Source organism: Ceratotherium simum, chromosome 10 (assembly GCF_057802395.1).
Source record: "Ceratotherium simum simum isolate JZ-2026a chromosome 10, ASM5780239v1, whole genome shotgun sequence".
In the NCBI taxonomy this organism is placed as follows: Eukaryota; Metazoa; Chordata; class Mammalia; order Perissodactyla; family Rhinocerotidae; genus Ceratotherium; species Ceratotherium simum.
In genome coordinates, this window is record NC_141909.1 from 77,986,957 (window position 1) to 78,014,143 (window position 27,187).

Below are 27,187 nucleotides of genomic sequence, written 5' to 3' on the forward strand. Positions count from 1 at the left end.
CTAGGCATTTTATCTATTACTTTTTATATGATGAATGGAATCTTATTTCCACTATGTTTTACAGGAGTTTATTGTTCACGTGTAAGTAAAAACATTGAATTTTATAAATTAATTTAATATCCAATTGTAGCTGACTACTAGCTACTCTGAGTTTCAGTTGACGCTCCTGGGTTTTCAAAGCAGACAGTTGTAGCATTCACAAATGATAACTTTTCCCTTTTCCTTTCCGATATAGACATTTGTTTCATTCTCACCTGTGTGCGTGGGCTAGCACTTTAAGAATGATGCTCAAAGACGGGGTGACACTAGGCTTTCTTGTCCTGAGGTTAATTCCAATGTCTTTAATGTTTCCTTTTTAAATAGGCAGCTGGCTACGAATCTGAGATAGATTTGTATTTTCACATCCAGGAAGAAACTTTGTGTTTGCTATTTTTTTGTGGAGTTTTCTTTTTCTTTTATAGTTTAGTCACAAATAGATAGTGACTAATATTTTAAACATTTTTAGTTTCTCCTCTGACCTATTACTGTGATTTAAAAGCAATTGTATGGAAGCAAATCACAACTGTTCACATAACTACTACTTCTTAGCGTTCACAAAAAGAAAATGCACAATAAATTATAGTTCAGTGAGATCAAGTAAGTTGGAGAATTTACAAATTCCCAAAGGCCTATACTGCAAAAATGGTAAGAAATTTTACCCAAAAGCACTTTAATTTGAGAATTGAGCTTCAAGATTGCTTTCTGCATCTGAGAACTATCAAGTCCCATACATCAACTTGGCCTACAACGAAACAACACGAAAGGGGGTCTTTGATTTTCTAGCAAATAAGTAAACTTAACAGTGAAATATTTTCTGATTTATGAGAAGAGTTGCACACACACTCAAATTAAGCTTCCACCTTGAGTGGTAGGCCAGACAAAATTCTCTCTCTCTTTTTTTGCTGGGAAAGATTTGCCCTGAGCTAACATCTGTTGCCAATCTTCCTCTCTTTTTTTTTTCCCCTCCCCAAAGCCCCAGTGCATAGTCGTATATTCTAGTTGTGAGTCCTTCTAGTTCTTCTACCTGAGCTGCCACCACAGCATGGCTACTGACAGACAGTGGTGTGGTTCCACACCCAGGAACCAAACTCGGGCCACCGAAGCAGAGAGTGCTCATCTTTAACCACTAGGCCATCAGGGCTGGTCCCAAAATTCTTAAAGATCCAAAAAAAAATTCCTAAGACAAATTAACTTACCCTTGGTTCTCTACTTAACCTGACATTCTATAAAAAATTAGGGAAAGGGGACAAAGTTAATTTGAAGCCTATGGATAAGATGTTTGTAATATATTTTAGACAAGCGCTCCATGTTTGAAAATAAACTTTTTTCTGTAACTCCCAAGAATAAAACCTTTTTATAACTTCAAATAACTGACTGTCTATTGGAGAAGGTATGCATGCATGCTTCCATGTCTTCTTAGGAGTTAAGACGTTTTTACTGCAGAAAAATCCACATATAATACATCATTTTAGCTATTTGTAATTGTACAATTCAGTGGCATTAAATACATTCACAATGCTGTGTACCCATCACCGCTATCTGTACTGAAAACTTCTTCATCTTTCCAACAAACTCTGTACCCATCCAACAATAACTCCCATTTGCCCTTCCCCACAGCCCCTAGTCACCTCTATTGCACTGTCTCTATGAATTTGCTATTCTAGGTACCTCATATAAGTGTCATCATACAGTATTTATCCTTCAGTTAACAGCTTTTAATCTGCACAAAATGCTTTATATATCTAGAAATGAGTATTTTCAATTTATTTGATGAATGTAAAATAGCAGAAAACTATACATGTCTAAAATTGTCTTGCGGGCCGGCCCCGTGGCTTGGTGGTTAAGTGAGCGCGCTCCACTGCTGGCGACCCGGGTTCGGATCCCGGGCTCGCACCGACGCGCCGCTTCTCCGGCCATGCTGAGGCCGCGTCCCACATACAGCAACTAGAAGGATGTGCAGCTATGACACACAACTATCTACTGGGGCTTTGGGGGGAAAAAATAAATAAATAAAATCTTTAAAAAAAAAAATAAATAAAATAAAAAAATAAATAAAATTGTCTTGCATGTCAAATTGCTGCCAGAAAGTATCTAAATAATATCCATACAAATAATTTCTTCTTGAAAACTCAAGCTCAAAAGGCCTAGACATAATGATTCAAAAGAAAGTTATGTGTTCTTCCTTGGCAAATCTTTGGGAAATTATCCCACAAACAGGAAGTCACTGGTTAGCAATGTAATCTAGGGACCACATGAATTGTTCCTTGAAATTTACCATAAGTTGATTCAAAATCTTTGACTAAAAGGCAAATTCCATCTTGGCTATCAGCCCACATATAGCTTAAAACACAGTCCTAAAGGACCCAGAAAATAAGAAATGATGCCCCAAGAAAAACAAAAATTCTGTAGCAGATGGAAGTACTCCCTTGGGAGGAAAGCAAGGGTTTTCTTGGTTCAAATGCTTTAATTTTAGTCAATGGTCCCAAGACAATTTAGATAAGAACGTGGGACATCCATAGGCTAAAATCCTACAATGCTTCTTCCCTCTCTTCAAACATATTTTGGTAAAATAACCAAGTGATCTAATAGGCCCTGTATTTAAAATATTTAAAAACATCCATTGGGCACATTTAATCCAATTCTACATCTTCCCAAAGAAAAATACTGGAGCCTATGGTCTTCATTTATAGTGGAGCTAGATGTTAAATGTCAAAGGGCTTAATTAATGCAGCAGCCAAGATGAATACCTCGGAAGGCTTCAAGGATCCAGGAAAGCTTAAAAAGAAGTTAAACTAGGCAAGTAGGCTTTTACTAAAAAATAGAAAATAAATTCCCCAGTCGTGGCCTCATTGTGCTTCTAATGAACTGTGAGTATCCAGACTATCAAAAAATCCTTAAAAGTCCCCATGTTTTCATCGATGCTTGTGATCATCTCCCTAACTCAGGGGTTCCTTTTTACAAGGGTTGCATCTGCTCCTACCTTCACTGGCCTTCTCTCTGGAATAAAAGGAAACTTGGCTCAGGAGTGTAGAAGGTGAGGAGGAAAGCAGGGAAGAAAAAAGAAGTTCATTAACTTCTCAAAAGAGTGAGTTTTCTTCCCAAAATGCATGTCATGGGACAGGAAATGCTCATGAGAGGATCCTTATCTATGCTCAGGTCTTCACTCAAATGTCAAAAGAGGACAGTTCAAGAAGAGCATGTGATCACTGGTTAAAAACCCCTTAGAAACCCAGCACACACAAATATGGGTTCAGCTTTGGAGAGAACACCTGCATGTATATATAAATTAACAGAGCTAAGTATTTAAAGATGTCAAAAATTGTCATCCTGGGCAGGCCTTGTGGCGTAGTGGTTCAGTTCAGTGTGTTCCACTTCAGTGACCCGGGTTTGCAGGTTTGGATCCTGGGTGTGGACCTACACCACGCATCAAGCCATGCTGTGGCAGCAACCCACATACAAAATAGAGGAGGACTGGCACAGATGTTAGCTTAGGGCCACTCTTCCTCAAGCAAAAAGAGGAAGACTGGCAACAGATATTAGCTTAGGGCCAATCTTCCTCACCACACACACACACAAAAAATTGGGATCCCAGCAGCAGGCATAGTGGGTCTGCCAAGGATCCCTTCTCCAAATGAGGATTTCCCCCTGGCCACTGGGTTTCTATGCCAGCCCACATTTAGGACGCTGCAAAAACTATTCAGCATGGGTGGCCATACTGCCCACATTTCAACAGTTACAGCCACTGCACCCACCAAAGACACTGGACTCCTCTGTCTACACAAAACAAAATCACTTTCTCAGAAAGCCGCATCATACCTATCCCTATGATGCAAAAGTGTACAACAGCTCTTAACGATTTTACTTGTCTGTTTCCCTTGAGTGTTTTTTATTCATCTCTTCCCCTAGTACCTAGCAAGGTGTTTGATATAAACTAGGCCCTTAAACTATCTGCTAAGTGAGTGAATAGATAAATGAGTCTCTTATTTAAACAGGATCCAGTCATTTGCTGCTAATCCTAAGCCTACACTGGGATTCCATGGTACTCAGAACCCTATGCTCATCTCACTTCCTTTGCTGCTTTTTCACCTATTGATCTATGCTAGGAAAACAAACTTGGTGAAACTAAACTAAGAGCAGTTTCCTAAGCCTTTGTGTCACCCTTCCACCTTCTCCTTTCCACTCACCATCCCAACCTGAACAGACACATTTAGTCAACCACCTTCGTTACTACCCTCGACCTAAACACGATTTAAGAATACTTGAGTCCTCTTTCAGATAGCAAGTCCTCACAGTGCACTTGTCTCTTTGACACCCTTGATTAGAGCTACCAGAGAAGCTTCTTCTGAGACACCACTCTAATGCTTGGAGAATCTCTAGCCTAGTAGCTGCATCTACCTCTAAGATCAAAATCCAAAAAAGGACCGTATCAATGTCTGTGACTGTGACACAGAGCACAGACTTCAGCAGCGTCCTCTGCGTGGACTGGCATCACTCCATCAGCATCCCCAGGGGCTGAGGCAGAACCTCTGCGTCCCAGCCTGTGGTCGTGGATGTCTTACACACTCACATTTGAGAACCACTGCTAAGAAGGTTTTAGTACTAACGAATGGGCACTAACTACAACAGAGACAAGAAAATTTCCCTGCTGAAAATTCAGAGAAAGTTTTAAATATATCCATCTCTTAACAAAATTTTGGAAAGATAAAGTTTTAATTTTGCTCAAGTTTACCTAACTTTAAAACTAAAATTTTTTCTGAAGAAAATTAATTGTATTAGATCTAGTTTATACTGACTAAACTGGTTGTGAAATGCTTTGATCATTGAATACTTTTCTAAGTTGGTATTTTTCAGAGTAGCCTTTAAAATAAACATGAATTTATATGATCCTTCAGTAAATCCTGGTTTGTTGCAATAGTTGAGATAGGGTGATGTCACAGTTAAGAGTTGAACAGACTGAGGTTCTGGGTCTCATTTCTGCATTTGTTTGCTGGGTAACTCTTGGCCAAGTCAATATTTCTATTCAACTTCCTGTCACCTCTCTTGGGTGACTCGAATGCTAAAAGAAATACATGTAAATGTTTGGCACATAGTAGGATGCTCTAATGCTACATGTTATTATGTCTTACTTTTGTTTCCTCAATTATCCTAGTCAAAGGATACTGCAATTTCTTTTCAAACTATACAACCTTTTAGATTCACAATTGTGAAGAAATAGTACTGTAGAAATCATGCAAAGCAACAAAAATCTGAAATGTTAGAGAATTCTATGGTAAGATGTCTTAATCTTGATATACCACTTTATAACTTCACCACATATTTAATTCAGCTTTACATTAACTTATGCAAAGTGTTAACCACAAAGCATTTGTTTAAGATCACTTCTCTGAAGTACTAACACCATAAAAGTGAGACTGCATCTCTTCCTCAGCCCCCAAAATTGCAACTTTCAAGACACTACACATATACATAAATAAAAGTGCACCATAAGCTATTTAATGTCCTAGAAGCAAAATGGTGGCCTTACATGCTGATCCTCAATGTTCTTCAAGAGCCTGGGATCATCAAAGTCACATGAATCACTAGGGGGAGGAGGCATCCGGCTGTAAGAGAGAACAGAAAATATTTATTCTGAACTGAAGTTCCTTTAAGATAACTCAAACCTTGTAAGAATCTGCCTCCAAGAAGAACCAGACCGAAAAAGCCTATAGATTTATATTAAATTTTTAAAGATTTAGAATACTACATATTATTTCAAACCTTAAGACAGAAAATCTTTAACCTTACTATAAATAATATATTTTACAAGTTATTATAAACAATGACACAGTTACAAAGAGAAGAAACAGAGACAAGGATCAACAGCATGACTTTGTCATTTTGGTTGGTCTCTGCACAACTTCACCAGGGAAAACTTCCAAGAGTGCCGCTCAAAGCAGATAAAATAAGAGGAATTATTGCACTGTATCTATACAATCCCTTACGGTCAGAGCTCGTATGTAGGAGAGAGAAGGAGGCAAATAATTATGCGAAAGGAAACTTGATATGATAGCTGTGTGCTATCACACTGAAGAAAATGTGAAGGGTTAAGTATATCCATGTATCTCCACTCCTTCTTGAAACCCTTTCTTCAGGACAAAGACAATGGAAGAAGGGAAGGCAGCAGAGTTGCTGTCAGTCTGAACACTGAATAGATATCAGAGTTTAGTACAGCAGAGAAAACAAAAGCCAACAGCTTGCAGGGGGAAGCACCTAAAATGCAGGCTGATACCCCAAGCAGATACCTTGTGAAAGCTGAGGAAATGGCAGTACACGGTACCTGTGAGATACAGGGAAGGTGGAAAATAAGACTGGTTCAAATTCCATGTGAGGAAGAGTCAGCCTGCAAGAACTCTCCCTTATCACATGCAGCCAAGGCAACTGAACCTTCTGCACCCAGAAAAAACATGGAAGTTCATCTTTTAGAGAGGTTAAACCAGAGTAGCCTTGGACTCAGGGATACCAGGCACACGGGCAGGTAGGGGATGGCATGCTCCCAAGACAGGAGTTTTAAGTGACATCCTATATACAATGAAAGGTATGATGACTAACCCTCTGCCTCCACTCAGCAACCATAACAGCTGCAGCCAGATTTATAGCCCCTGGCAGGAAACTGGAGAGTTCACCTCGTGAGAAGACGACTGATCAGCTCATAAGAAAGACCCACAGACACTGACATCCAGGGATTCTCTAATAAAATAGTAGGTCCTGGCTGACCATCCCATAGGGAAGCCAGTGAGTCATCAACCACACTGTCCCCCTACACACATGGCCCTACCAATCAGCTTTGTTAGTGTATAATTCTTAAAACATGAGCAGACAACATCACTGGTTCTAAGGGAGATGCAAATCAAAACCATAATGAGATATCACTTCACACCCACTGGGATGGCTATTATATTTAAAAACAAACAAACAGAAATTAACAAATGTTACAAGGATGTGGAAAAATTGTGCATTACTGGTGGGAATGTAAAATGGTAGAGCTACTATGAAAAAAAATTTTGGTGGTTTCTCAAAAAGTTAAACATAGAATTACCACATGACCCAGCCATCCACTTTCAGGGATTTACCCAAAAGATCTGAGAGCAGAGACTCAGATTCCTGTACACCAAAGTTCATAGCAACATTATTCACAATAGCCAAAAGGTGGAAATAATCCAAATGCTCATTGACAGAGGAATGGATAAACAAAATGTGGTATATACATTCAATGGAATATTATTCAGCCTTTAAAAGGAATAAAATTCTGATACATGCTACAACACATATGCTACAACCTTAAAGACATTATGCTAAGAAGTGGAAAGTGAGGGGGAAGTATTGGACCAAGGGCTGGCTATTTTTTCCTAAAACCTTGTAGTAACACTAGACATTTAAAACCACATTCATGTCTAAATTTTGTTCTAGTTCTCTGTCAAAATAACATACATGCAATTTTATTTACAAAATATTCAAGTGAGAAACGTCAACATAAAATTGTTCCAAAACCTTTCCCACTAAAGCATCAAGAAGCACTAGAATCTACTTACCAGAAATCATCTGAGGATGGCTCTCTTGTCAATTCTGGAAAATGACTGCCAGAGAGGGAAAGAGAGTGGTCATAAAACTGATCAAAAGACAGGCATTCACATATGGAACATTCTCCAGGATAGATCATATGTTAGGCCACAAAACAAGTCTTAATAAATTTAAGAAGACTGAAATCATACCAAGTATCTTTTCCAACCACAACAGTATGAAACTTTGAAATCAATTACAAGAAGAAAACTGGAAAATTCATAAATATGGGGAGATGAAACAACATGCTACTGAACAACCAATAGGTCAAAGAAAAAATTAAAAAATACCTACGACAACAGAAAATGGAAATACATACCAAAACTTATGGGATGCAGCAAAAGCAGTGCTAAGAGGAAAGTTCATAGCGATAAATGCCTACTTCAAGAAACAAGAAAATTCTCAAACAACCTAACTTTACATCTAAAATAACTAGAAAAAGAAGAACAAATGAAGCCCAAAGTTAGCAGAAAGAAGGAAATAACAAAGATCAGAGCAGAAATAAATGAAATAGAGGCTAAAAAGACAATAGAAAAGATCAATGAAACTAAGAGCTGGTTCTATGAAAAGATAAACAAAATTGAAAAACCTTTAGCTAAACTCACCAAGGAAAAAAGAGAGAGGACTCAAATAAAATTAGAAATGAAAGAGAAGATGTTACAACTGATACCACATACATAAAAGGATCATAAGAGATTACTATGAGCAATTATATGCCAACAAATTGGACAATCTAGAAGAAATAAACACAGAACTAGAAACTTACAACCTCCAAGACTGAATAATGAAGAAACAGAAAATCTGAACAGACCAATTACTAGTAAGAAGATTGAATCAGTAATCAAAAACCTCCTAACAAACAAATGTCCAGGATCAGATAGCTTCACTGGTAAATTCTCCCAAATATTCAAAGAAGAATTAATACCAATCATTCTCAAAATCTTCCAAAAAATAGAATAGGAGGGAACACTTCCAACTCATTTTATGAGGCCATCATTAGCCTGATACCAAAACCAAACAAGGACACATGAGAAAAGAAAATTACAGGCCAATATCCCTGATGAACATAGACACAAAAATCCTCAACAAAATATTAGCAAATCAAATTTAACAATACATTAAAAGGATCATACACCATGATCAAGTGAGATTTATTCCAGGGATGCAAGGATGGTTCAACATCAGCAAATCAATCAATATGATACACCACATTAACAAAATGAAGGATAAAAATCATACAATCATCTCAATAAATACAGAAAAAGCATACGACAACATTCAACATCCATTTATGATAAAAACTCTCAACAAAGTGGATATAGAGGGAACGTATCGCAACATAACAAAGGCCATATATGAGAGGATGACAGGCCCATAGCTAACATCATATTCAATGGTATGCCCACTCTTGCCATTTTTATTCAATATAGTATTGGAAGTCCTAGCCAGAGCAATTAGGCAAGAAAAAGAAATAAAAGGCATCCAATTCAGAAAGGAAGAAGTAAAACCGTCACTCTTTGCAAATGGCATGATATTACATATAGAAAACCATAAAGATTTCCCCAAAAAACTGTTAGAACTAATAAACAAATTGAGTAAAGTTAAAGAATATAAAATCAATATACAAAAATCTGTTGCATTTCTAAAAACTAATAATGAACTATCAGAAAGAGATATTAAGAAAACAATCCCATTTACAATTGCATCAAAAAAATTAAATAACCTAGGAATAAATTCAACCAAGGAAGTGAAAGACCTGTACACTGAAAATGATAAGACATTAATGAAAAAGATTGAAGACACAAATAAATGGAAAGATATTCCATGCTCATGGATTAGAAGAATTTACATTGTTAAAATGTCCAGAGTACCCAAAGTAATCTACAGATTCAGTGCAATCCCCATCAAAATTCCAATGGCATTTTTCACAAAAATAGAACAAACAATCCTAATTTGTGTGAAACCACGAAAGACCTGAACTGCCAAAGCAATCTTGAGAAACAAGAACAAAGCTACAGGCATCATGATTCCTGATTTTAAACTATATTACAAAGATATAGTAATCAAAACAGTATGGTATAGGCATAAAATCAAACACATAGATCAGTGGAACAGAATAGAGAGCCCAGAAATAAACCCATGCATACATGGTCAATTAATTTATGACAAAGGAGCCAAGAATATACAATAGGGAAAGGACAGTCTCTTCAATAAATGGTGTTGGGAAAACTGGACAGCCACACGCAAAAGAATAAAACTGGACCACTATCTTATACCATACACAAAAATTAACTCAAAATGGATTAAAGACTTGAATGTAAGACCTGAAACCTCCTAGAAGAAAACATAGGGGGTAAGCTCCTTGACATTGGTCTCAGTGATGATTTTTTGGATCTGACACCAAAAGCAAAGGCAACAAAAGCAAAAACAAAGAAATGGGACTCAACAAACTAAAAAGCTTCTGCACAGCAAAGGAAACCATCAACAAAATGAAAAGGAAACCTATTGAATGGGAGAAAATATTTGCAAATAGTATATCTGATAAGGGATTAACATCCCTTATATATATATAAAGAACTTATACAATTCAATAGCAAAAATACAAACAATCCAATTAAAAAATGGTCAGAACCCCTGAATAGACATTTTTTCCAAAGAAGACATACGGATGAAAAGGTACTCAACAGCACTAATCATCAGGGAAATGCAAATCAAACCCACAATGAGATATTACCTCACACCTGTTAGAATGGCTGTTACCACAACGACAAGAAATAACAAGTGTTGGCGAGGATGTGGAGAAAAGGGAACATTTGTGCACTGTTGGTGGGAATGTAAATTGGTGCAGCCACTATGGAAAACATTATGGAGGTTCCTCAAAAACTTGAAAATAAAACTACCATATGAAGCAACCTCAAATTACACCTAACAGAACTAGAAAAAGAAGAACAAAGCCCAAAGTCAGCAGAAGGAGGGAAATAATAAAAATCAGAGCAGAAATAAATGAAATTGAGACCAAACAAACAGTAGAAAGGATTAATGAAACAAAGAGTTGGTTCTTTGAGAAGATAAACAAAATCGACAAACTGTTAGCCAGGCTTACTAAGAAAAAAAGAGAAAAGGCTCAAGTAAATAAAATTAGAAATGAAAGAGGAGAAATTACAATGGATACCACAGAAATACAGAGGATTATAAGAGAATACTATGAGAAATTATATGTGAACAAATTGGACAATCTAGAAGAAATGGATAAATTCTTAGACTCATACAACCTCCCAAAACTGAATCAAGAAGAAATGGAGAATCTGAATAGATAATTCACAAGTAAAGAGATCGAAATAGTAATCAAAAACCTCCCAAAAAATAAAAGTCCAGGACCAGATGGCTTCTCCAGTGAATTTTACCAAACATTCAAAGAAGATTTAATGCCCATCCTTCTCAAACTATTCCAAAAAATAGAAGATGGAACACTTCCTAAATCATTCTATGAGGCCAACATCACCCTGATACCAAAGCCAGACAAAGACAATACAAAGAAGGAAAATTATAGGCCAATATCACTGATGAACATAGATGCAAAAATCCTCAACAAAATATTGGCAAACCGAATACAGCAATATATTAAAAAGATCATACACCATGATCAAGAGGGCTTTATACCAGGGATGCAGGGATGGTTTAACATCCGCAAATCAATTAACGCGATACACCATATCAACAAAACAAAGAATAAAAACCACATGGTCATCACAATAGATGCAGAGAAGGCATTTGACAAGATACAACATCCATTCATGATAAAAACTCTGAACAAAATGGGAATAGGAGGAAAGTACCTCAACATAATAAAGGCTATTTATGACAAACCCACAGCCAACAACATACTCAATGGGGAAAGACTGAAAGCCATTCCTCTGAGAACAGGAACGAGGCAGGACTGCCCACTCTCACCACTCCTATTCAACATAATACTGGAGGTTTTGGCCGAAGCAATTAGGCAAGAAAAAGAAATAAAAGGAATCCAAATAGATAACGAAGAAGTGAAGCTCTCACTATTTGCAGATGACATGACCTTATATATAGAAAACCCTAAAGAATCTATTGGAAAACTATTAGAAATAATCAACAACTATAGCAAAGTCACAGGGTACAAAATCAGTCTACAAAAATCAGTTGCATTTCTGTATGCTAATAACGAACTAACAGAAAGAGAGCTCAAAAAGATAATACCATTTACAATTGCATCAAAAAGAATAAAATATCTAGGAATAAATCTTACCAAGGAGGTGAAAGACCTATACAATGAAAACTACAAGACATTATTGAAAGAAATCGATGATGACATAAAGAAATGGAAAGACATCACATGTACATGGATTGGAAGAATAAACATAATTAAAATGTCTATATTACCTAAGCAATCTACAGATTCAGTGCAATCCCAATCAGAATCCCAGTGACATTCTTCACAGAAATAGAAAAAAGAATACTAAAATTCATATGGGGCAACAAAAGACCCCGACTAGCTAAAGCAATCCTAAGAAAAAAGAACAAAGCTGTAGGTATCACAATCCCTGACTTCCAAACATACTACAAAGCAACAGTAATCAAAACAGCATGGTACTGATACAAAAACAGACACACAGATCAATGGAACAGAATTGAAAGCCCAGAAATAAAACCACACATATACGGACAGCTAATTTTAGACAAAGGAGCTAAGAACATACAATGGAGAAAGGAAAGTCTCTTCAATAAATGGTGTTGGGAAAACTGGACCGCCACATGCAAAAGAATGAAAGTGGACCATCTGCTATCGCCATTCACAAAAATTAACTCAAAATGGATCAAAGACCTGAGGTGAGACCTGAAACTATAAAACTCATAGAAGAAAATATAGGCAACACACTATTTGACATTGGTCATAAAGGAATCTTTTCGGATGACATGCCTACCCAGACTAGAGAAACTAAAGAAAAAATAAACAAGTTGGACTTTATCAGATTAAAGAGCTTCTACAAGACAAACGAAACCAGAATCAAGATGAACAGACAACCCACCAGCTGGGAGAGAATATTTGCAAAACGTATATCTGACATTTGGTTGATCTCCATAATATATAAAGAACTCACACAACTGAACAACAAAAAAACAAACAACCCGATCAAAAAATGGGCAGAGGAAATGAACAGACACTTCTCCAAAGAAGATATACAGATGGCCAATAGGCACATGAAAAGATGTTCAACATCACTAATCATCAGGGAAATGCAAATCAAAACAACACTAAGATAGCACCTCACGCCCGTTAGAATGGCTATAGTCACCAAGACAAAAAACAACAAATGTTGGAGAGGATGTGGAGAAACAGGAACCCTCATACACAGCTAGCTAGTGGGAATGCAAACTTGTGCAGCCTCTATGGAAAATGGTATAGAGATTCCTCAAAGAATTAAAAATAGAGATGCCCTATGATCCAGCTATCCCACTACTGGGAATCTATCCAATGAACCTGAAATCAACAATCCAAAGAGGCTTATGCACCCCTATGTTCACTGCAGCATTATTCACTATAGCCAAGAAGTGGAAGCAACCTAAGTGTCCCTCGACTGACGATCGGATCAAGAAGATGTGGTATACATATACAATGGAATACTACTCAGCCATAAAAAAAGACAAAACTGTCCCATTTGCAACAAAATGGATGGGCCTAGAGGGTATTATGTTAAGTGAAGTAAGCCAGAAAGAGAAAGACAAACACTGTATGATCTCACTCATATGTGGAATATAAATCAATACGTGGACAGAGAAAACTGTATTGTGGTTACCAGGGGCAATGGGGGTTGGGGGTGGGCACAAGGGATGAAGGGAGACATATATATGGTGATGGACAAACAAAAATGTACAACCCAAAATTTCACAATGTTAAAAACTATTAAAAACATCAATAAAAAAACAAAAAACTACCATATGATCCAGCAATTCTACTTCTGGGTATTTATCCAAAAAGCAAAAACACTAACTCAAAAAGATATATGCACTCCCATGTTCACTGAAGCATTATTCACAATAGCCAAGACATGGAAACAACTTTAGTGTCCACCGATGGATGAATGGATAAAGAAGATGTGGTACATATATACACAATGGAATATTATTCAGCCATTAAATAGAAGGAAATCTTGCCATGTGCGACAACATGGATGGATCTTAAGGATATTATACGAAGTGAAATAAGTCATACAGAGAAAAACAAATACTGTATGATCTCACTTATATGGGGAATCTTAAAAAAAAAAAAAAAAAAAAACCAACCTCATAGATACAGAGAACATATTGGTGGTTGCCAGAGGCAGGGAGTGGGTGAAATGAGTGAAGGGGTCAAAAGGTACAAACTTTCAGTTATAAAATAAATAAGTCATAGGGATGTAAGGTATAGCATGGTGACTATAGTTAATAATACTGTATTATATATTTGAAAGTTGCTAAGAGAATAAATCTCAAAATTTCCATCACAAGAAAAAATAAATTGTGTAACTATGTATGGTGACAGATGTTAACTAGACTAATGGGGGTGATCATTTTGCAATATATACAAATATCAAATCATTATGCTGTACACCTGAAACTAATATAATGTTATATGTCAATTATACCTCAATTAAAAAAAACACAGGCATTCCGATCAAAACATGAGTAAGAAATTTATAATTATTAGATTAGAAATATAAATTTATCGATTCCCTGGGATTTCTCACTAGGTTAATATCTGCAAAATGATGCTTTACCTGTTCAAAGGTGGGACTCATTAAGTTTTCAGCACATTCAATAATAATTACATATCTAAATGCCTTATAAATACCCTTTCAAAATATCAGAAGGTCAAGGTATTTGACTAAGCAGCAAAAAATGAAGTTATTTTGTTGGATGAACACAAATCACATTTTCCATAGGGGATAAACACGCCTACCCATAGGTTACTCCAGCAATGCTGCACTTCTTGAAGTTCATGATATTGCATGTAAGAGTTCCAGTTTTGTCAGAAAATAGGTATTTTACCTAAGTCAAAGAATAGAAGAAACATACGTTAAGAATGTAATAAGATGCAAAACCCATAAATGAAGTCTTTCCTTCTAGATTTTTCAAAGTCTGTAAAATTTTAGAAGGTAAATCCTTAAAGCAAGCAAAATATATTTTATAATTGTATACACTTATATAATAATTACAAATATATACATTTTAAAAATTAATATATTTTAATGCTTAGACCACTTAAAAACCTTTTTCAGTAACTAATTCTAGAGTCCAATTGTGTGGAAATGTGCAAAGGAGGCTTCAGGGACAGCCCTGGAGTCATTTTAGAACTCTAAGCATAAGCACGAAACCTGCCACAAGGCATCTCAAAGATTCATATCATTCTTCAAGACAGCCCCATGACTTTTCCGTTCTCGTGTCTAATATGTCAAGACAACAAGCTTAGACTTCAGAAACCTCAAAACATTTTTTAGTACTCCATCCCCTAGTTGGATTGAGAAGGCATATCCTGAAACAGCAGGGAATGAACACGAAGCTTCTCAGTCACTATCACAATTAAGACCACACGAAGGCAGCATGGAACTGCATATAGACTATATAACTTTCCAAGATACAGTTTTACAGATTTAACACACTGAGTACTCAGTATACAAAGGTGAAAAGAGAAATTTCTGAAGGTCAACAAGCAAACCATTTTGACGTGATTCACTGAATACAAAAGAGATGAACTGCAAATGCACACGTGCTGTGTGGATTATGTTCCCTCAGGTGGATAATGTGATGGGGAAGAGAACTCAGGACCATGAGCGGAGAAACAGCCCAGTCTAGGCTCTGGATACTAACTAGTCATGTGTACTCTGGAGAAGTCACCTCTTCCTGCTTGGCCTCCATTTCCACATCTATGAAATAAAGAGTTTGGCCAGAAGATAAATAACATCATTCCATAAGGAGCATTGTGGGAAATTACATCATAGATTGGTGAGGGGGCAGTATTAACAGAATGGTCTCCAGTAAAAGTTCCAGTTTCTCAGTGGTTTTCTATAGCAGGATCCTGATTGTTGCTGGAGCTGGATGTACTCCAGGGATCCCAAAGAACCGTTCTAGGGAAGCCGTGCTTTCCTGTTCTACAGAAGAGCAATTAATAACGTCAACTGTTTACTCTGCACTTGTTCTTAATGATACAATATTAGCAAGTACACTGCGAATTCTTTTCAAAGCCATCAAAGGACTTTCAAGTAAAGAAAGATTATTAATTCTCCTAAAGAAGTCAAATATTACACAGAAATATAAAATTAGTACACTATGGGGTAAGTACTCTTATAAATAATAAATTTTTATGTGAGTTTTGTATGCAGTAACTATAGGGGTATAAAAAATTGACTAGATCAGCCTTCTAATAAGCAGTGTTTCCTTCTGCCTCTTTTTTAAAAATTAAAAAATTATATTAAAATATTTAAAAATGAAAATTTTATAATAAGGAATTATCAAGATTTGCTACCACTCTGCCTACTGAATTTTAACTTATCCTCTAAGTTCCAACTCAAAAGTACTTCCTCATGCAAACTTTCCCCATATATCCAACTAGGATGAATTATTTCATCCTGGGTGCTACGTGAGCACTTTCAGTCTTTAATTATTCCGGTCCCGTTTGATGGCACCTGAGAACTGATATACTGAGCACTGTGCTAAATGGACCCAGGCAACCAAGGACCTTGTCTCAGGTATATCCATGACCTCAAATGGGCTCTAATGTCCAGAGGGAAACAGACACTGCATCACTATCATGTCTCTTATTTTACTGTGTTTACGTTTGGAAAGACTGTTATGGGAACATAGAAGAGAGATAAATTAACTTACCTGGAAAACTAGAACAAGGTTCAAATAGGAGGCATATTTAGTCTGGTATTTATAGTTCCTACCTCATAGGGTGGTTGAAAGGTTTAAATAAGATGTATAAAATGAAATTATAATCTTTAATTGCAATGCATTCAAAAGAGGTTATTCCTTGCAGTAATTTCAACATGAGATGAAAACATAATACAAAGGCAACTGGGGTTTGGGGGCGATGGTGGAAAAGACATTGGTTCCCTGGAATATTCCAGAGACAAAAATCTAGAACATTCATATTAGTCCCCACATGTTTTGTAGGATTACTCAATATCTGAGTATCTTAACCATTGTTTTCCCTATCATTTGCTCCTGATAAACAATTTCAAGAGTCCAAAGTAATGTTGTACTGTATTTTTTGTACTAAATTTTTTGCAGGTACCTTCTAGGTGATAAGATATATCCATACCTTAAAATGCAAGTCAAAACAGATTAACATTTGCATTTAACAATACTTTCAAATACTATATAGCTTTTCAGATGTCAAAACCACATTCATAGAGTACAATTTTTGCAAAATCTCTCCATAGTTCTTCTAACACTCGTCTCCCCTCATGTTCATGTCACCATTACCAAAGTTCCCAAAGAGGCTCTCACCTGCCCAAGCTCTTCATTAAGGTTTGATGTCCTGGCCATTGCAGGAGTGTCATTTCCGAGATAATACATATCCGTGTCCTGAGAGAGAAAAAGGGGGGCACCTCAGAAAGTGTATGCCATTAATCCTTCACATAAATTAACATAGAAAAGAAGCTAAAAACAGATAGCTTAATATAAATGCTACTTTTTAATTTGTGGATGAAAATACAGTGGCTATTAGTGTGACACAAAGAGAAAACATGGGTATTTATATAGAGAAGATTTGGTTTCAAGATGATCATTTCATGACCTAGACTAACTCATATTTCTGAGCTCAGCTAATATCTTGTTCACAGAATTGTTATGAAGATCAAATAAAAATGCACACGAAAGCACCCAGTCTACATATACTGGCTGCTGAAGTCAAGTGCTTAACAGCCATGGCAGTTCCTTAAAAATTCCACTTGCACTCTCACAATGGAACCCACGTTTACTGTCACCATGAATTTTGATATAATGAACACTGATGTAGACACACCTGGGAGATCTTTTCTTCAGCACTAATTAGACTTCAAAAGCATGAACAACAGTTGCAGCCATTTTATCCCCGCTCACCAGAAGACATGCACCTGCTATGCACTCTGTCTCCATCATCTCACTTAATGCTCACAAGAACCCCTTGAACAGGCACTACTGTCCCCCACACTCCACAGACCGCGAAGCTGAGGACTTAGGCAACATGTTACCACCACCAAGGCTCAGGGACACCCTTGCCAGAGATCCCTTGCCAGTCTTCTGGCCGCTTGAACTTCCCGAGGAAATCGTGAATTAACTATATTCTTCCTTTTCTGGGAGCTCAATTAAATGACTAAGGCTCTCAGAAAGTATTAGAAAATGGTAGTTGACATTTCTCCAGCAGCTCAACTTTTAAACTGCTGTGATACTTACCCAGTTTATAAAAAGGGCTTGAGTGTATTTCACAACCTCAAGAGTCATCAAGAGACTGATAGGAATAAGATTGTTGTACAAGATGATGAACGTCAACAAGTTATATCCAAAATTATCCGAGCTCGTGTCTGTGGAAGAAAACCATAATATCTGTATAGCTTTAATTAGTCTCCACTCAGTGTCCATTTATTTTGTTATTTTGGAATTTTTCTAAAAGATGTTCAGAAAAAAGTCTGTTGGCTTATGTATAAATTTAGAGATTCAAGTTAAAATAGTTATTGAGCACCTACAGTGTGGCACCAACTGTGAATACAAAGACTATTAAGACACAATCCCTTCCAATAAAGAGCCAGCTTCTAATAGGAGTTTGTGGGGGAGGGGATAAGCAGAAGCAAGTATGCCCCTCAATGTGACTACGCAGCAGGATACAGCTACTAAAGAGGAGTTCATATGGCATTGCAGAAACAGGACAGGGGGTTTCTTTAATAGGCAAGTACAGTCACTGAAGGCCATCCAGAAGAACACAGGCTTTAGCCAAGTTTTGGAGGACACGGAAAAGACAGCTAATTAAAAAGGATGCAGAAAAGAGGACAGGCATTTGAAATGGTTGTAAGAAATATCTACAACCTCATTCAACTATGACTATATTTGGGCATTCCAAAGAATTGGTAAAATGGAAAAAAAGTGTGAACAGGGAAAACAGGTGAAGAGTTGGAGGCAACAAGAAGCCTTGAGCCTATTTATTGAAGATAAGAGAAGGAATGTCTTGATGGAACAAGATCCCCAAAGAGGAATCAAGACTCTGCAGGGGTGGACTCCAAAGCAGAGGCAGGGTCAGCTTGGACAGGAGGAGGGATCAGGAGAAGGGAAAGAGGTACGAGTTCTATGAGTATCAAAAGTAAGCAAAAGTTCTTTGAACTGAAGTCAAAGCTCCAACAGTAACAATGCAAACGTGAAGTTTGATAACTTTTATCAGAGCTACTCAGACTTTACCACAAGGATAACAAGGCAGAAAGCATTATGGATGGGACAAAAAGATCATTCTTCCACTGCAAATTATGCAGTTAGTACTGGAGTTTGACATTATCTGAGCAATTTAAACACTAGTTTCCACAAAGCCTGTACACCAAGTGTCAATGCTGTTTATTTACTCAGATCACAACATTTTGGAACTAACTATATATGTACACAGAATGTTAGTCTTCACATTTGAAGCTAGACATATAACACGGTCCAAATCCAAATTTTAAGAACCAAAATCAAGGGATTTTAATCCAAGCTACAACTGAAGTCCCAGTCACATTTCCCACATTTGTAAAGTGGCAACAAGAGTTCTCCCAGGTGGATCAAAGTGTATGAGTTTTCTATATGAGATAATCAGAAAAGGAAAAAGATGTTTTGCTCAGTTTAGCTAAAATATTTTGAAAGATGGAAATAACAATTACCCCAAGAAAATATCCCCAAATTTTTAAATTCAAATTTATTCAAAAAAATTTGTCATTAAATCTTATTTATTTTCTGGTATTGCTATATAAAGAGATTGGCAAATCTTCTCTCAAAAAAAGAAGCAATAAAACTGGAAAAAATTGTCAAAAACAAGCATTTAAAGTGTTTGGAAACTGATCATAGTATATACAAAAAATTCAAAAGCATAAACTCAAGAAAATCTACTCATTCTCAGTAAGTGGGAACCTCTGACATTTAAGCCAAAGGCTGTTTCCCCCTCCTTTCTCCTAGATCCATGTTGCTTAAGTTCTGTTCTGGGTGAGTGGTTGAGGCAGGCCACGAGGACTGGCAGTTCTCATCTCTTCCTGCCCCCCTAGCTCCGTGTTACATAAATTCTACCCCAAGGTGGGGTAGTCTGCTACCACAGAGTGGGGCAGGCTGTCAGGATAGAAAGAGCCTGAGGGAGCCAACATTATTTGGAGCACAGCATAAAAAAGGCCATGCCCAGGGCACTGTCAAAAACAATAGCGATTCCAGTAGCTAATAATCAGGAAAGATAACTCACAATACTAGTAAGGGCAAACAAAACAGCAGACTAGCCAGAAATTAAAAAGGGAGATCCATGGAGAGAAATGGCCAAAGAAACCTTGCTAAGACCACACTCAGCTCCGGTGGTCCAGAAGGCCATGTCCATGCACAAGGCTGCATCTGCTCAGGAGAAACCAGAGAGGGTACTTGTGAGCTACTTGTCACTGACTGAATGTGGGAAGATATTAAACTCCCCAAACATTGAAGGCATTACCCAAGCCTCACACAGGTCAAACCACAGAGGGCGGAATTCTTACTGGCTCAAGGAAGTTAAGCACAATCACTGGCTAACTTCTAAACTATGCTGACCTGCTGACCCAGGGCTGACCCCTAGGAATTCGAGCTTAAAAACAAGGAGAGGAGTGACTGCTAATGAGGATAGGGTACCTTTCTTGAGATGATGAAGATGTTCTAAAGTTAGGTAGTGGAGAATGTACTAAAACACACTGTAGACTTTAAATCGTACATTTTAAGAAAAGTGAAAAGTAAAAACATGGAAATAAAACTGAGCAGTAACATCAGAGGCTGTATGCTACAGAAGAAAACAGACTTCACAGAATTAGTCCAGACAAGTCACTAAAATAAACAAAAATAGCAAAAACAACCCCTCAGAGAAAGAGGAAATGAGAATCCAGAGTTGCTGCAATATATTATCTAAAATGCCCTGTTTTCAACAATAAAAAATAATGAAACACACAAAGAAACAGGAAAAAACCAAGTAATAGAAACTGCCTTAGAGGGGGGCCCAAATGATGGACCAAACACAGATTTCAAACATAATCAAAGAACTAAAGAAATCTATTTAAAGAATTGAAAGAAAGTATGATAACAATGACTGACAATTAGAGAATATCAATACAGAGACAGAAGTTTAAAAAGAAAGAACCAAATGGAAATTCTGAAACTGGAAAGTACAACAATTGAAATGAAAAAATCACTAGTGGAGCTCAACAGCAGATTTGAGCTAGCAGAAGACAGAATAGACAAACTTGAATATAGATCAATAGAGATTATCCAATCAGAAGAGAAAGAAAAAAGAATAAAGAAAAATTAACAGAGCCTCAGAAACTCGTTAGGACACATCAAGTGTACCTATATATAGATAGATAGATAGGAATCTGGTACTTCTAGGAGTACCAGAAGGAGAGGGGAATGAGAATGTGAAAGAAACAATATTTGAATAAATAATAACTGAAAACTTCCCAAATTTGATGAAAAATATTAATTTACACATCCAAAAAGCTCAACAAAATCCAAACAGAATAAACTTAAAACTACTGAAAACCAAAGACAATTTTGACAGCAGCAATAGAAAAATGACTAACATACAAGGGAAAAACTCAATAAGATTAACAGCTGACTTCTCATCAGTACAATGGAGGCCAGAAGGTAGTGGAATTAGGTATATTTAATGAACTGAAAGGAAAAGAATGTGAACCAAGAATTCCACAAGAATTCTGTTATCAGCAAAACTACCCTTTAAAAACAAAGGATAAATTAAGACATTCCAAGATAGAAACTGACATAATTTGTTGCTATTCAATCTGCCTTACAAGAAATACTAAAGGAAATTCTCCAAAATGAAAGGAAATGACACCAGACAGTAATTAAATCCACATAAAGAAACAAAGGGCAGCAGTAAGGTAATTATATAGCCACTTATAAAAGACAGTATAATTACTCTTTTTTATCCTTTCTTTTGAACTTAAAAAAACAATGGCAAAAATATCATTATAAAATTGCATTGTTGGACTTACATACAGATGTAATATATATGACAGCACAAAGGAGTGAGGGCAGAATGAAGCTACATAAACCAAAAAATGACACAAGCTGGTAACTCAAACCCATAGGAAGAAATGAAGAGTACTGGAAATGGTACATAAGTAGGTTAATGTAAAACAACTCTATTTTTTTTTCTTTTTGCTCCTTTAAGAGACATAAAATTATATAAAGCAATAATTATAACACTGTATTATTGGGTTGATAGCATAGATGTAATATATATGACAACAATAGCACAACACACAGGAGGAAATGGACCTATACTGGAGTAAAATTTCTGTATTTTACTGGAATTAAGTTAGCGTTAATCTGAGGTAGCTGCTAATAAACTAAAATGTACACTGTAATCCCTAGAGCAACCACTAAGAAAATAACTCAAAAAATGTAGTTAAAAAAATAATCATTTGAATATAAAACTATCCCCAAACGTGTCCATCTTCACTTCATCACATGATTCCTAATCTCTCAACTATCCTTGAAATGCTGGCATTATATAGAGTAGCCAAAGGGAAGAGAAAAATGGCATGACCACCACACATAAACCATGCTTGGAAGGATTTTCCAACAATGGTTTGTTCTGTTTCAACAAGCAACCCACCCCAGAACTTACCCATCTTCTTGATGTACCAGTTCTTTCCACCTTGAGACCCGTTCCAGTACAGGGCACCCACCGAGCTCACCAAGGCCATGACCAAGAGGATGCCAAACAACACCAGGATCTGCACATTGGTCACCTTCTCAACATTTGATCTCTTGAGAGGTGCTTTGGTGGAATTCTGTACAACAGCATTTAAAATCAATAAGGGTCACAGAACAGACTTTGGGGTAAGGAGTGGGAAGAAAAGGAGGTAAGTTAACCAAATTCAACAAATAAAAAATAAAAGATTGTATTTTTTTGTCAAATAACCAATAAAATTAAAAAGTGCACCATTAAAAAAAATGTACTCCTGAATCAACAGCTGGTTTTAAATAAAGAAGACACATTCTACCATTTTAAAAAACACATTTCAATTCTACATGATTCAATCTGGACTTATGATTACATTTTAGCATAAAATTAGCTACTTTCACTATCTTAAAACACAACAAGTTCTAAATCATTTAAGTCCAGTTTAAAAGAAATCAGGATGTCACTAATTCAAGAGAAACTTAAAGATCCTATATATCATAAAAATCTAGAGAGAATCTTCAAATAACATAGCTTTATAATTAATATACAAAGAGATATTTTTGAAGTACATATTTTCCCTCCAGCAGCTCAAAATTTAATTGAGAAAAAAAAAGACAGACACAAACACATACACATCAATAATACAAAATAGAACATTAATAAGTGTCAAAATAAATGGATGGACAAAAGGTGTATTTGGAAAACTGTGAACAAGAAACAAGCAGGAAAAGTCAGGAAAGCTCTAGTGGTCAGGATAAATCTGAATGGAGTCCTAAATCATAAACAGAATGTAGACAGGAAAGTAAAACAAAAGAGGAAAGACAGCCTAACCATCTATAAACGTGCATGGCCTGATTTCTCACTGCTGGTGGGGACACCAGTCTACCTAGAGCAGAGGGCAGTGTTGGGAAGTGTGTTCAGAAAGATTTATTAAATCCAGATTCAAGGACCACTGCATATCAGCCAGAAAATGTGGAACTATATCCTCTCAGCAGTGGAAAAGTCAATAGAACTGTTTGCACTAGACAGTTATGAACCTGAAGTCATTTTATTAAAAATTTTCTGAAAGTAGTTGTGGTGGGCAGAATAATGGTCCCCTAATGATGTCCATGTCCTAGCACCTGAACTCTACACATATGTTACTTTATGTGTTAAAGGGACTTTACAGATGTGGTTAAATTAAGGACCTTAACTTGGGGAGATTATCTTGGACTATCCAAGTGGGCCCAATTGAATCACATGGGTCCTTAAAAGCAGAAAAAGAAGAGATCCTTTCCTGGCTACAGTCAGAGGGAGATGTGACTACATGAATGGTCATGTAGAAGAATGGTCCAAGAGGTGCAACATTGCTGGCTTTGAGGATGGAGGAAGGGGGTCATGAGTCCAGGAACTCCGGCAGCCTCCAGAAGGCTGGAAAAGGCAAGGAAAAGATACTCCTCTAGAGCCTCCTAGAGTGTTCTAGAAAGGAATGCTGCCCTGCCAACACCTTGATATGGATGAGACTTGCATCAGACTTCTGACCTATAGAACTGTAACATAACAAATTGTGTTGTTTTAAGCCACTAAATTTGCGGTAATTTATTATGGCAGCAATAGGAAACTAATACAGTCATACAGCAGATGATAATAATCCATTCCTGGAGGTGACCAGAGCCTGGATTAAATCAGAAGCCAGGAAGTGGACAGGGGGAGAGGGACGGGAGCTTCAGTCTGCAGGTCTCCTTCCATGAGTCATGAGCCTTGTCTCTTTAGAGGCAACACTGATTTGCTCGATCAGGTGATTTGAAAATTTGTGAGGCACTAACTGGCCATAAAAATAGTGCCTTGTGCCAAACTTAAGTCAGCACTCTCCTTCACTATTCTCAATTTATCTGATCATTAACAAGGTAGGATGATAATGTCTCTGAAAATAAGAATACAAATAAAGTCACAACGTGAAAATAAAATCGAGATGAAAATGGGAGGCAATTCATCCCTAAGTTCCACAGAGAAGCTCATACCACAACATTGCTGAAATTGTCTGAATTCTTTCACCAAACCCAGAAATACTACCATCACCTGTGGGGCGGGGAGTTACGGAATTGTTACACTGGCGATTTTGAAAAGCTAATTCCTTTAAGTATCTAAACAGCACAGCAGCATTTTCCTTTATAAACTCTTTTCTCCCTTTCACTTTAGTTCTCTAAATTATTTGTTCTTTACAGACTTTTTAAAAAATTCTTCTAGAATCTAAATGGAAACCCATTAGTAAAGGCTGACCTATCACCAATCAAATGCTATCTAAGGGTCCATGGGGATGACATATCACCTCTGGCCTCACGGAAGAGCCAACAGACCAGTTCCCAGACTGCCTGTCCCAAGCTTTTAAAAACTAAAGATGATCTTACCATTTTTAATAAACATTCATTGGAGGCACAGGCAGAAAAAAAATTTATAATTAACATCATTTCTATGACTCTATTAGTTTATTGACAACTGATCTTTTCCAGTGGTTGAATCCTGGCCAGTTAACAGGGTTAGAAAAAGTTATCTTTTATCCAACACAAAAGCCCAAAACTTCAGGCTTCAACACACACACTTCGTGGGAAGCCAGCTCTGTGTACTCACTCCCAACCCCTGGACATTTCGACTTGTAATGATGAGCTTGTAATGTTCAATTCCAACTAGCATTGTAAGTTCCTATACAATTCTTAGAAAACACTGCTACTTCTGAGTAATGGAGTTCTTAATAGAAATAGGCCAAAATGTCAGAATTTGAAAAAGCTTATATTTGACCTGAATTTTACACAGTTTATTCCCTCCTAAGAAAGCAGTCAGAAGAGTACTAGTTAGAACATGGACTCGGAAGCCAGACTGCCTAGGTTTGAATCCCAGCTCTACCTCTTCCTGGGTTTGTGACTTTGATAACTTACTTAGACACTCTGTGCTTCAGGGTCCTCATCTAGAAAATGCAAACAATAATATTATCTTCCTCATAGGGCTATTGTGAGGACCAAATGAGTTAATATATACAAATTGCTTAGAACAATGGATGGGGCAGTAGGTATTTGCTGTAATTAATGTGATAATATTTCTCTTGCCCATTAAATCAACCAACGGAAACAGCAGACATTGAAATATTTCTACACATAACTACCCTAAACATGAAACAAGGGAACTTTGAAGAGTAAAAGGCATTGAGGTAAGAGTTTAAAAAACAAAAAAAAAAGAAAAAGAAGCCTAAAGCAATGGTGTTTCCTCTCTGTGGTCAACCAGCACAAGTACAGACAAAAAATGTTATTTCACAAACAGGATAGCTTCCAGCTATGTGTGTTACATTATATTCCTTTTGAAAGCTCATTATTTTTACTTGTTGTTTCAGCCCTAAAGGCACGGTGACTCTAGCACAGGTGTTCTGGGGCTTTCCATTATTCTGTACTCGAACAGTCAACACGTAATAAGCCTTGCAAAGAGGTTTATCACATCTAGGTACAGGGAAAAGTGCCTGCCACACTCATGAGATGCACACTTCATGAAGTAGCTTAGTGCACACTTTGCTCACTGAAGAGATGATGGGATCATTTTTAAGGGTAGCTTAATTGGGATCATTTTTAAGTGTAACTTAATTATCTCTTACACCTTGGCTACAAAGCTGTATTACCAAAGTATGATCTAGAAAAACAGTGTTACACCCTGAGAAAACAACCAGTGTACAAGGGAATCATGGATAGTGGTTACATTTGTAATATACACAATCTAAAAACTAGTCTTGGGGCCCCGCCCAAATCTGAGCTAGCTCCTTGTGATCTCATTGTCATTTCATCATAAAAAACAGAAGGGATCTGTGCTTAGTGGAGCTCCAAAAGTGCTAGGCAGTGGCTGCTGGCAGTGGACTGGGGAAGTTAGAGGATACCTATTCGGTGGCAGAGCACTCAACTACTCATCAAGATCAAGCCTTCACATACAGGCTACTCAGAACCAATCCACTTTAAACATTCTAATCAGCGCTTATGAATGAGTGAGGACCTAGCAGGAAGGACAGATCAGGCACATCTCAGATATGCTAAATAATCTTCATCCACCCAAGAGCTGCCTCTCAGTACTAACCACCTATTCATTTTTTGGTTGCCATGGATGCCCCCCCCACACACACATATCCCCTCTGTAACCATTGCCCCACATCTGGGCCCTACCATTCCAGGATCAAAACTTCCCTGTGTCCTCTCCCTCCTTCAGAAGCTTTTCTCTTGCTCCTTGCCTCCCCTAGCCAAGGACACTTCTTCCCTGAAGTCCCCTCAAGCAAAAGGTGCCGGTACAGACACATTCCTCAGAGTCTGAAGGTGGTATAACTCAATGTATATGCAGGACCTGACAACATTTTTGACATTTTTTTTTCTCTAACACATGTTAAAAAACCACTTGTAAAATTCATGTCATTTGGCTACAGTGACTTCTGCCCCTTCCCACTGCAAGTCCACCAACCTCTCAGTCACTCCCCCTCACTCCCTGCAGAGGAGCAATTGGGTTATGGCATCTGTCTCTACTCCAGCCTCGCCATGATCCTATCTTCAAATCACAGCACCGAGCCATCGAATGCCTGAGTCTCTCAGTCCTTCACTTCTCAACGTCGAATGGCCT

At 37.2% G+C, this 27,187-nt stretch overlaps 1 protein-coding gene across 1 annotated transcript in view; it reads right to left on the minus strand.

Annotated features, from left to right (window-relative positions):
- ATP8A2 (ATPase phospholipid transporting 8A2) overlaps window positions 1-27,187 on the minus strand; it is a 507,110-nt gene that overhangs the window by 413,108 nt on the left and 66,815 nt on the right. Inside the window, exons 10-15 of the mRNA XM_014791223.2 lie at window positions 22,511-22,676; window positions 18,082-18,209; window positions 17,155-17,232; window positions 14,606-14,694; window positions 7,608-7,652; window positions 5,564-5,639 (exon numbers count right to left, since the gene is read on the minus strand). Coding sequence (XP_014646709.1) covers window positions 5,564-5,639; window positions 7,608-7,652; window positions 14,606-14,694; window positions 17,155-17,232; window positions 18,082-18,209; window positions 22,511-22,676 — 582 coding nt within the window. The remainder of the gene's footprint in view (window positions 1-5,563; window positions 5,640-7,607; window positions 7,653-14,605; window positions 14,695-17,154; window positions 17,233-18,081; window positions 18,210-22,510; window positions 22,677-27,187) is intronic.